This window comes from Gigantopelta aegis, chromosome 5, assembly GCF_016097555.1.
Source record: "Gigantopelta aegis isolate Gae_Host chromosome 5, Gae_host_genome, whole genome shotgun sequence".
In the NCBI taxonomy this organism is placed as follows: Eukaryota; Metazoa; Mollusca; class Gastropoda; order Neomphalida; family Peltospiridae; genus Gigantopelta; species Gigantopelta aegis.
In genome coordinates, this window is record NC_054703.1 from 1,502,341 (window position 1) to 1,514,716 (window position 12,376).

Here is a 12,376-nt window from a genome sequence, read left to right on the forward strand (position 1 = left end):
CTGTTATTAAATTAAATGTGAGCCTTTAAGATGGGATAAACAGATACTGAATTAAAAAGTTAAAGTCTGTGTTGTTTAACGACACCACTAGAGCACAGTGTTTTATTACTCATCGGCTACTGGATGTCAAACATTTGCTGATATTGAATTTAAGATGTTTAAATTTAATAGAAATTTACAAATCCAAAATTTTCTAAATATCTAAGTTTGTTTGTATAAAGACTGCCTCAAAGAAAGAAAGAAAGAAAGAAATGTTTTATTTAACATCGGACATATGGCTATAAGGACCACACAGATATTGATAGAAGAAACCCGCTGTCGCCACATCATAGGCTACTTTTTTTGATCAGCAGCAAGGGATCTTTTATATGCACCATCCCACAGGCAGGATATATTGAATTAAGAGCCAAATGAAATGCAATAATAATTTTTAGCTGTTACATAGAGGATACTCCCTGCTTGTCTTGTACGTGATATCATAATTTATCAGCACGAGTTTTATACTTTTATCAATGAGTGCTGATAAATTTTTATATCACAAGACAAGAGGGGGGTATTCTTTTTATCATCCATTATCATTCTTTTCATTTGCGACAACTGTAAACAATATCAATAATGTGGGTTGAATGTCACTATATTTGGCAGCGGTATACTTGTTAACTAGCAGAATGACAGTGGCTTGATGTCATTAATGATAGGTTTAGCGCTAAAACATAGACAGTGGCGTAACTAAATACTGTTTGGCAGCGGTAAACTCGTTAACTAGCAGAATGACAGTGGCTTGATGTCATTAATGATAGGTTTAGCGCTAAAACATAGACAGTGGCGTAACTAAATACTGTTTGGCAGCGGTAAACTTGTTAACTAGCAGAATGACAGTGGCGTGATGTCATTAATGATAGGTTTAGCGCTAAAACATAGACAGTGGCGTAACTAAATACTGTTTGGCAGCGGTAAACTTGTTAACTAGCAGAATGACAGTGGCGTGATGTCATTAATGATAGGTTTAGCGCTAAAACATAGACAGTGGCATAACAAAATACTGTTTGGCAGCGGTAAACTGGTTAACTAGCAGAATGACAGTGGCGTGATGTCATTAATGATAGGTTTAGTGCTGAAAAATAATACTGTCTTGTGATTAAAATTTGACCAATCAAGATTGGAAGAAGCAATATCTCTTGGGAGAATATCGCAAGAGATATTGCAAATTATAGTGCCAGCGATATCTCCTACAAAAGCCTTTAATGGAGGATAATAAACTATTTTTTCCCATTAAAACAGATATTGAATTAAAAAGTTAAAGTTTGTTTTGTTTAACAACACCACTAGAGCACAGTGATTTATTACTCATCGGCTACTGGATGTCAAACATTTGCTGATATTGAATTTAAGATGTTTAAATTTAATAGAAATTTACAAATTCAAAATTTTCTAAATATCTCTGTTAGTTGGTAAAGATTGCCTCAAAGAATGACAGTACTAAGTTTCAGAACAATCCGATCAAAACTCAAGAAGACAGACTTTCCAATTTTAAATTTAAATTTTTAAAACATTTAATAAAAATTCAGAACTTCTAAAAAAAAAAAAAATGTCTCTCTGCTATATTTGTTAGCTGAATATAGCAAGATTCAGACTTCGACAATCTTTGTACATTTATGATTGCAAGTTTAACAGATACATGCACATGCATGTAGATTCAGATTAGGGCAGTCTACAGTTATGTTTGCTAGTTGAACAGCTAGATTCAGACTGTCTATAGTAACGTTTGCTAGTTAAACAGCTAGATTCAGACTATCTATAGTAATGTTTGCTAGTTGACAGCTAGATTCAGACTATCTATAGTAATGTTTGATAGTTAAACAGCTAGATTCAGATTTAGGCAATCTACAGTTATGTTTGTTAGATGACCAATTAGATTCAGACTATCTATAGTAATGTTTGGAAGTTAAACAGCTAGATTCAGACTATCTATAGTAATGTTTGGAAGTTAAACAGCTAGATTCAGACTATCTATAGTAACGTTTGGAAGTTAAACAGCTAGATTCAGATTAGGGCAATCTACAGGTATGTTTGCTTGTTGAACAACTCGATTCAGACTTGGGCTATCTACAGTTACATGTATGTTTACTAGTTTAAAAGCTAGATTCAGACTTGGACAATCTATAGTTTAGTAGTTTAACAGCTAGATTTAGACTTGGATATAATCCACAGTTATGTTCACTAGCTGAACAGCTGAATTTAGACTACGACAACCTATAGTTTACTATAGTTTAACAGCTACATTCAGACTTGGGTATAATCTACAATTTTATGTTCACTAGTTTAACAGCTAGATTCCGACTTGGACAACCTACAGTTATGTTCACTAGTTGAACAGCTGAATTCAGACTAGGACAACCTATAGTTTACTAGTTAACAGTTAGACTAAAGACTTGGACAATCTAGTTATATTTCTTAATTAGTTTAATGGCTAGATTCAGATTTGGACAACCTACAGTTATATTTGCTAGTTAGCTTGGTTTAGACTTGGATGATCAATAACTACATTGTATACATGCCAGATAAGAAGCTATTTTTCGCCAGACTTACTTGGACAATTTACAGATATGTTTAGAAGCTGATTAGCAAGATCGTCGAAGTTGGCAACTCGAATCACTTTGTCTGGCGAAGACGCTATAGCCATCAATTCTGTCACCGTTGACTGCCCTACTCCTACGGCATATATAACAATGCCATTTGATTTAGCCAACCGTGCCTCTTCAGCAGTTGATGCTGTATTGGCACTCTCTCCATCAGTGATAACAATCATCAACTGTAACAAAAAACAAAAAATATTGTGCACAAAACATTAAAAGCTAATTTTATTCATACTGGTAGTTATTGTCATGTTCAAGGATGTGAGAGGGGCTGGAACAAAAAAGCTTACTGTGGCCGGGGTCCAGGGGCCGCTCAAGGGCCCCCAAAGGAAAATTGCTGTTTGCAACCCCTAGAACTGCCAAAAATTGCATTCAATGCTAACAAATCTAAACTAGTTATAACTTATAATATAAGACACACATCATAAACTTGAAACCGTGAAAACAGGCAAATGAACCTTGTGTGGTCAACAGTATTGAACATCATGTTTTTGGGTTTTTTAGACGAAATGGAAAAGCGCATTTACGCGTAGCTCTCACATCCCTGCATGTTTTTAATCCAATTAATAGGTTCAAGCATGGTGTCCTGGGCACACACACATCAGCTTTTGGACTGTCTGTCCAGGGGCCCGTTCCACGAAGCTATCTTCGCACTACTATTGTCGTAAATACCTATCATCGCGACCTTAATTTGTGTCTACGATCACCAGCCCGTTCCACGACGTGGCGTAGCTTACTATCATTGTAAATTACTGTGAAAATTTACAATAGGTACGAGGCAGTTGTAAACCACTAACATAGATGTCAAATGGCAGTTAGATTATGATTTGATAATTTTCTGAGAAAGATACTAACTTATTGTGTAAAAATAGATCTAATACATACCAAATACCTTTTATAAAACTCGGCGTTCCATGAAAAACATTCTAGGCCATACGACCTTAACACGAAAATACGGGAGGTAACACTGTCTTATGCATTCGGCAATTTTCGCTTAGCACACAAACTGACAAAGTTAATTCATGGATGTCCGATACCAATGAATATACCCAAGATGTTCCCAAAAGTTGGTAACCAATTTATTATTTAACTAATTCGTACTTATTTGCAAAGAATATATTAATCATTAAAGGGGCACTTACGACTACCATACGGTTGCTTTGTGGAACGGCTGTAAAGTTTACGGTGCCAGTTGTAAAACTGGTTAATTAATATTGCCTGTGGATCTAACAGCACCCCGTTGGAGCTCATGTCCAGTTGACCTTTCATTCGACCAATCAAAACCTTACTTACAAAATCAGGTCAGTGATTTGAAAAGAATTTGATAACATTCGGGATTATGCCGACGGTATACGAAATGATTTGGGTGAATTACAAAGTATGCCAGAAACTAATTTCAATATAAAATTTTATATAAAATTCGTATCAAGACAACAAAAACCGTGTTGGTATAGCCATAAAATCTGTTTATACTAGTTTATTACTGCACTTTTCCCCTGTTTTTTTAATGTTGAAATAGACCAACAAGTTCGCCTATTGCATAAATACTCTCGCCCGATATTTTTAGAATTTGTATGCTCCCGAATAACGCTATAAAAGGTGAAGTGTAATTGGTCAATATTTAAATTGTTATTTATAGATGAAATGTCAACTGGACATGGGAGTCCACGCAATGCTGTTAGATCTACTGGTAGACCAGTAGAGCTAATTTTAATCAGATTGCTACAATGAACCTCAGCTACAATTCTTTCGTGGAACGGGGTCCAGGACAGTGGGTTAGAGGTTAGTGGTAATTAGTGAGATACAGGTCAGTGTAGTGGACTTACACCCACCCACCGAGTTGTTAAACTTCCTCAGAGTGGAAGCCGGTACCGGGAGGAGAACCCAATACCTATCAGACGTATATGTCCAATGGCTTAACCACTACACCACTGAGGCCAGTTTAACAAAACATTAATATTTTAATCTGTAAATGTTAACATTGGTGGTCAAGTACCGAGACTGGACCTAAGGTTAGGCTTGCACAATGGTCTAAACTGCCGTCTCCCATTCAGAATATATAGGTTGAAGAATGGTTCATTCCTAATATATGCAAATCATAAACCGAAACCATATCTTAAGTTTTAGACGTTTAAAAGGACAGACTCTAGTTTCAACCCGTGAAAATTAACACTAAGTTTATTTTATCTAAAAACCTGTAACACATTTGGATAAAGTTGCAATTGAGTGAAACATGAGTCTGTGACTTTGAAATGGTGAAATACCCTCTAAAAATAGACTAAAACTTGACTCCATAACTGTTACTTCTCAGACACATGTGCATTTTTAAACATATGAGAAATGCATTTTATGATATATTATAAACACCAGGAAGACCAAAAACACTTCGAATGTACGGAAATGGATAATCTAAACAATAAAATCTAAGTAAAGTATGATTTCAGTTATCAAAATTGGCTCTAATAGTCAAAAATAAGCCTTAAAGTGTTTAAAAAGTAGGGTATGCCCCTTTAAAGTCTTTTATTACAATTCAGAGACTTTTAAAGACCTAAAAAAACGTTTTTCAAATTCAAAGAGTTTCATGGAATTTAAAGATCGCTATAACAAACCCTGTTAAAAAAAAAAAGATAAAAAAGAAGAAAAATGAAAAAAAGAGCAAAAATGTACCGTTAAAAAAAAAAAAAAAAAAAAAAAAAAAAAGGAGCAAAAATGTCTGATATAACTCTACCCTGGTTGAACATGTCTGTTTTCAAGACTTTCAATGAATTTGAAGATCGCTATACAAAGTGAAACCCTGTTAAAAAAAGAAAGAAAAAAAGCAGCAAAAAAGTCTGATATAACTCTACCTTGGTCGAAGATGCCTCTCGGTTCAGCTGATAAATCATCTGCGCACCCGCCTTGATACCCAACCATGTCCAGGTGCCACCAGCGGGATAAGGAAGACCAACAATTCCTGATCTGTATCCACTGATGTCTGTGGTCATGCTAATATTGGCATCCAAAGCATGACTGAACAACACGAGACCCATGGACACCTTCGTGCTCAAGGCAAACAGTTTAGTCGTAAGTCCTTGCAGAGCAGTCTTCACAGAAGTGGCAAAAACATTGTCTCCTATGCTGAACGACCCATCCAGGACGATGACGATGTCTATTACTCTTCTGCATACTGAAAGTAATATAGGCAGACATTTGATAAAAATGAAAGGAATGTGTTTTATTATAGTCATATTCAGTGCAGAAACTGGTACATCAAAGGCCGTGGTATGTGCTATCCTGTCTATGGTGCATATAAAAGATCCCTTGCTGCTAATCGAAAAGAGTAGTCCATGAAGTGGCGACAGCGGGTTTCCTCAATATCTGTGTGGTCCTTAACCATATGTCTGATGCCATATAACCATAAATAAAATGTGTTGAGTGCATCATTAAATAAAACATTTCCTTCCTTCAGTGCAGAATTAAAGGCATATTGTCACAGACCACTGACCTATTTAATTGTCAAAAAATCATCTGAACAAATATAATTTGATTTGTCCCTAAATGTACTTTATTCAACCATCTTCATATCACCACCATAGTCCATTTATTAATGATATTTTGTAAAAAATAATTTAATTATGGCAATGGTTCATAATTCAAAAACTAAAACTGCCGAGAGAGATGACATTGACACTCCATCATGGTTCAGTTATGGTGATTGACAGCTTAACTGTTTGTGAGAAACACATTAATGTTAAAGTTTTTTTCATCACATTAGGTGTCTACGAATGCTTTTAACCCTTCGCGTGTAGTTATAAAGTTAAAGTTTCTTTTTGTTTTATGACACAACTAGAGACCATTGATGAATTTATTATCGGTTGTTTGATGTCAAACATTTGGTAATTGACATTTTTCCATAAGCAGCATTTTATGCACACCCCACCCAGGACAGCAGGACCCATGGTATGTTATATGCCAGTCGTGGGATACTGATTGGGAAACGATTCTTGTTATACTTATATTTGAAGATCACTAATACCAACATATTAATGTTTTATTACAGAGTGTTTTGCACATTTTGTTAGACATAGTGTTCTGTTGTATTCACTTTTATTATCCACATAGTTCAAGATATTCAGGGAAATATAATCAATATGACCCACGTGTGTCATAATGATTTCACGTGCACAGCGAGTGACTAAATTTTGTGAAGCGATGTAGTAACTTAATGCGGCTTCTCCAGTGTAAACACTTATGAAAAAGACGTCATTTCGAAATGACGTCGATTCGTAGTCTCTTTTTAGTTACTTTTGAAACGTTTTGACATGGTCCTAGCTTGTTATTCATGAAAATAATATATGGAATAATGTGGATAATAAAGAAATTATTACACACGCTCTCGCTCGGGCAATACAATAATCCTGACACTCGTTTCGTAAAATCAGTACGACGCACAATTATCTCTATGTGTTTTATGATTATTTCATGAGCTATTTAGCTCGGGATTCTGTCATATTGTAATTCCATGATACCCTAAAAATACCTCTCAGAGGTTATAATTATTCTCACAGTATCCCAAAGCATCCTCCGTACTTTCGTGATGTCTTATGCCAGCTGGTCGTATTGGTTTCTTCGCAGAAATTATTTCTTTAGGCCTCCTGTTTTCTAAAAAATAAGAGGTCATATTTTACCTTCTATTTCGAGTCCAGCAAAGACAACTGATCATATGCCTTATCACACATTAGGCAATGATTTTACCCACAGGCTAAATCCAGCCCAAATTAACAAAAATGTAACGTGTAATGACTGCGCCTGTCACCGTGTTGTATAAAACTATTATTGTATAATAATGATTTAATATCTTGAATCAAATCATAGACAAATCGTACGGCAAATCCAACGTGCACAGTACTTACACCTGTTCTTGTATGGTTTCAGTATCAAAATTGGCTCTAATAGTCAAAAATAAGTATGTAAATTATACCAAAACTATTTAAAGTCATTTTATCCTACCTCAGTGACTTTTAATTACCTATAATGCTAAAAAAATTAGGGTCAAAGACTTTCAATGAATTTAGCAAGATCGCTATACAGGTGAAACCCTGTTAAAAAAGGCAAAAAAAATCGCAGCAAAAAAGTCTGACAAACTCTACCTTGGTCGAATATGTCTGTCGGTTCATATATATAAATCATCTATACCTGCCTTATATATAACCATGTCCAGGTGCCACCAGCGGGATGCATTTGTCAATACCGATCTGTTTTGCACTTGTCTGTATCATGCTATATTTGCATGTGTGTGTATGACTGAATACACGATACCCATGGACACATATATATCAATATAAACATATTTATCGTAATATTGCAGAGCAGTCTTCACAGAAGTATAAAAACATGTATCCTATGTGAATGACCCATCCAGGATATGACGATGTCTATCACTCTTCTTTAACAAAAGTATTATAAGAGTATTTTATAAAATGAAGTCAAGTGTGTTTTATTATCATCATATTCAGTGCCGAATTAAAGTCATATCGTCACAGACCACTGATACTATTTAACGGGATAATTAAAGTATTACCTTTTTTATTTTAAAAAACGAGTGAACCCTTTTGGTACCTGGCGAACCAAAGAAATAAAAACGAATACTGCCATTTATTATGACAGGTTTTGAAAAAAAATCTTAACGTACTTCATAATCCATGTTTCTTAAAACTAAAGTTGCCGAGAGGGATGACATGGATTTCATTCTATCATGGTTCAGTTAAGGTGATGCGATAGCTAGATTTGGTTTCCAACAGTTATTGTAATTTATATTTATTATCCATTTTTAGAGAAATAAGGTCCTTAAATCTGTGACAGCATGCCTTTAAAGTCGTTTCTTACACACCTGTTGGTGAGAACACCATGCGTTATTTTTTTATAACACATAGTTGTTTACAACATGTACGTATGTTACAATTTCAAGACATACAACTGGCTGCTCCTAGGTGATAACCAGGTCACCAATGCAATACATCCAATGAAAACCTAACCAATGGAAATCGATTACACTGTGACGTATAGTTAACCTGACAATCATGGGTCTGTGATATGTACATGTAAGTTAGCTACATTGTATAAGCGCAATGGCTGTAAATAACGTTTTGTCGAAAAATATGTTAAAATTTGCTTAAAACCTGGTTTTTGAGGATACATGTATGTAACAAATAGAATAATACATTTGTGTCCATTATAAGATACCATTTATCTCACAACTAGTTTAAAAATGTATCAAATTCGCTTGGCTCGTTAGATACCTTTTAAAACAACTTGTGATATACATGATATCTAACGGCCACTCAGACCCTATAGTTTCGCAGAAATGGACACTAAGTTTGGTTAATCTACAAACCTGTAACACATCTGGATAAAGTTTTAATATCTTGAAACAAGAGTATGTGACTTTGAAATACCCTTTGAACATCTTTAAACTTATATTTATAGCGCCTCCACTTATGTGTCACAATGCATGAATGAGTAAGTGAGTGAGTGAGTGATGGGAGGAAGGGAGGAAGAGAGGAAGGAAGGAAGGAATGTTTAACGACACCCCAGCACAAAAATATACATTGGCTATATAGGGTGACAAAAAACGTTATACACATAAATATGATTATTATGAATCACAAAATAATCGGTTTCAAATTAACTTATAAAGAAAGAAAGAAAGAAAGAAATGCTTTATTTAACGATGCACTCAACACATTTTATTTACAGTTATATGGCGTCAGACATATGGTTAAGGACCACACAGATTTTGAGAGGAAACCCGCTGTTGCCACTTTATGGGCTACTCTTTCCGATTAGCAGCAAGGGATCTTTTATTTGTGCTTCCTACATCTACCCATTGAGCCTTGCGGAGCACTCACTCAGGGTTTGGAGTCGGTATCTGGATTCAAAATCCCATGCCTCAACTGGGATCTGAACCCAGTACCTACCAGCCTGTAGACTGATGACCTAACCACAATGCCACCGAGGCCGATAGATTAACTTATACATGTATGTCATAAAGCTATCAATTTTTATCATGCTTATTTGATTTGATGGCATGGCTGTGTTGACTGCATGGCTCATCACCTTAAAGCAACTATAGTCTAAAATTGATAATATAGGTATAGTCCTGTTACTAGTGTGTGTATCATAAATAAGAAATGATATATTCTCATCAACATGTGTAAGAAGAAAGAAAAAAAAAGTACATAATAAATAAAAAAATAAATAATGGATAAATGAATGAATGAATAAATGAATAAATAAATAAATGAATAAATAAATAATGAATGAATAAATAAATATTAATAAATAAATGTTTTTATAATGACACCTGGCACAAAAATACATTAATTCAACTATTGGGTGTCAAAAAATAAATAAATAAATAAATAAATAATTTTTTTATAATGACACCCAGCACAAAAATACATTAATTCAGCTATTGGGTACCAAACTAAGGAACATGTAAGTAATATTACATTTGTACATGTGTACAGGACTTGAACTTAACAGCACCGACAGCATTTGCCATCATTGATATAGATTGCCATAGTATAAAAATTACTGCCGTGGTGCACTGGCTGGAACAAGAAATAGCGCAATGGGGCCACCAACGGGGATCAATCTCACACTGACTGAGCGCTGAACCACTGGGCTACGTCTCGCCCCCGAGAGAGAGAGAGAGAGAGAGAGAGAGAGAGAGAGAGAGAGAGAGAGAGAGAGAGAGAGAGAGAGAGAGAGAGAGAGAGAGAGAGAGAGAGAGAGAGAGAGAGACAGAGACAGAGACAGAGAGTGACACAGAGAGAGAGAGAGAGAGAGAGAGAGAGAGAGAGAGACAGACAGAGAGTGACACAGAGAGAGAGAGAGAGAGACAGAGACATAGAGTGACACACACACAGAGAGAGAGAGAGAGAGAGAGAGAGAGAGAGACAGAGAGAGACAGAGAGAGAGAGAGAGAGATACAGAGAGAGAGATACAGAGAGACAGAGACAGAGTGACAGAGAGAGAGAGAGACAGAGAGACAGAGAGAGAGAGAGAGAGAGAGAGAGGGGCAGAGACAGAGTGACACAGAGAGAGAGAGAGAGAGAGACAGAGAGACAGAGAGAGACAGAGAGAGAGATCTGTGCAATGTTACTATATATCATCCATTAAAGGCTTTTGTAGGAGATATCGCTGGCAATATAATTTGCGTTATCTCCTGCGATATTCTCCGCAGGAGATATCGCTTCTTATAATCTTGATTGGTCAAATTTTAATCACAAGACAATGTTTGTTACGTCACTGTTTGTTTCAGTGCTAAACCTACCATTAGTGACGTCACGCCACTGCCATTCTTCTAGTTAACGAGTCTACTGCTGACATTCAACCCACATTACTGACATTGCTTACAACTGTCACAAATGAAAATAATGATAATGGATGATAAAAAGAATACCCCCCCCCCCCCCCCACCCCCTCGTGTCTTGTGATATCATAATTTATCAGCACTCGTTGATAAAAGTATAAAATCCTCAGCAAGCCTTAGATTTCATACTTTTATCAACTCGTGCTGATAAATTATTATGTCACAAGACACTTGGGGAGTATCCTCTATATATAAAACAAATATTTACATATACAATTATTTATTGGTGTACTGACACTGAATTTGGGATTCTTTTTAGGATTCCGACATATTCATAAACATGATTTAATATAGCAGGGTTGAAAATTATCATGAAAACCAAGATCGCCAGCAGGGCCAGTTGAAGAAAAATCTTACTGGCCCTTCTCAAATTCAATTAGCCCACCAATTATCACATTGGAATTTAACTTCAAAGCTAAAATTAAAAGTAGAGTGTTTTTTGTTTGAATAAAAACCGTTTGCGTTGAAGAAAAACGATGAATTGACGTTTAACTTCATAATGAAAATAAAGTAAAATTCCTGTAAAATCATATTATTACGTTTTAAACCCATACTAACTCAAAAAAAGAAAAAAAGAAAAAGAAATCCAGTATAAATAAACATGTTTCTTTACAAATTAGGATTAAATTAAACATATTAAATCTCATTTTTAATACAGGGTAAAAGATAATGCAGTAGAAACAGACAAACTGTAGAACTGCGCGTGCTTTAGTGAACTAGTCTGGGAGTGGCAGTCCTCTTTGTGGCGATGCAAGAGGGATGGAATAAATTTTGTGGTGATGCAAGAGGGGTGAAATTCCCAGCAAATTATTTCCTCGGGAGTGGCTGTTCTCCTAGCTAGAGATCCAAGAAATTATCCACTATTTTACCAAATGCCCACCGACTCTGCTTTGTGCAGAGATACAGCCCAGATCATGTATTATGGTTGTGTCATTCAGATTACAATTGCCTTAAAACTTGTATAAAAAAAGAGTTAACCTATGCAGTGTGATGGTATTTTTAAAATACTTTTTGTTTTAATATACACTGCACTTTACCCCCCCTCCCCCCCAATAAAATGTTATTTGAGACGGTATGGGTTTAAAATTTTAATGTTTTTTATATTAATTTTATATGTATTCATTATTTTGGCACTGTCAAAATATAGAACATGTTCTATGTCTTCTGCTGCCAGATCTGTAGTTCGTGCCAACATACACGCAGTGTGTTCTGTCCCATTCGATTCAGTTTCAGTGTGTTTCCTTTTTAACTTGTACCATACTCGCCAGAAGACACTAAATTTGATGATCACCTAACGGACTACCTTTGTAAAATTCTTAGTCGC

The 12,376-nt window shown here is 35.5% G+C and overlaps 1 protein-coding gene across 1 annotated transcript in view; it reads right to left on the reverse strand.

The window, feature by feature from the left end:
• LOC121373452 overlaps positions 1 to 12,376 on the reverse strand; it is a 142,502-nt gene that overhangs the window by 71,362 nt on the left and 58,764 nt on the right. The window contains exons 17-18 of the mRNA XM_041500117.1: positions 5,483 to 5,802; positions 2,590 to 2,812 (exon numbers count right to left, since the gene is read on the reverse strand). Of these exons, the coding sequence (XP_041356051.1) occupies positions 2,590 to 2,812; positions 5,483 to 5,802 (543 nt within the window). The remainder of the gene's footprint in view (positions 1 to 2,589; positions 2,813 to 5,482; positions 5,803 to 12,376) is intronic.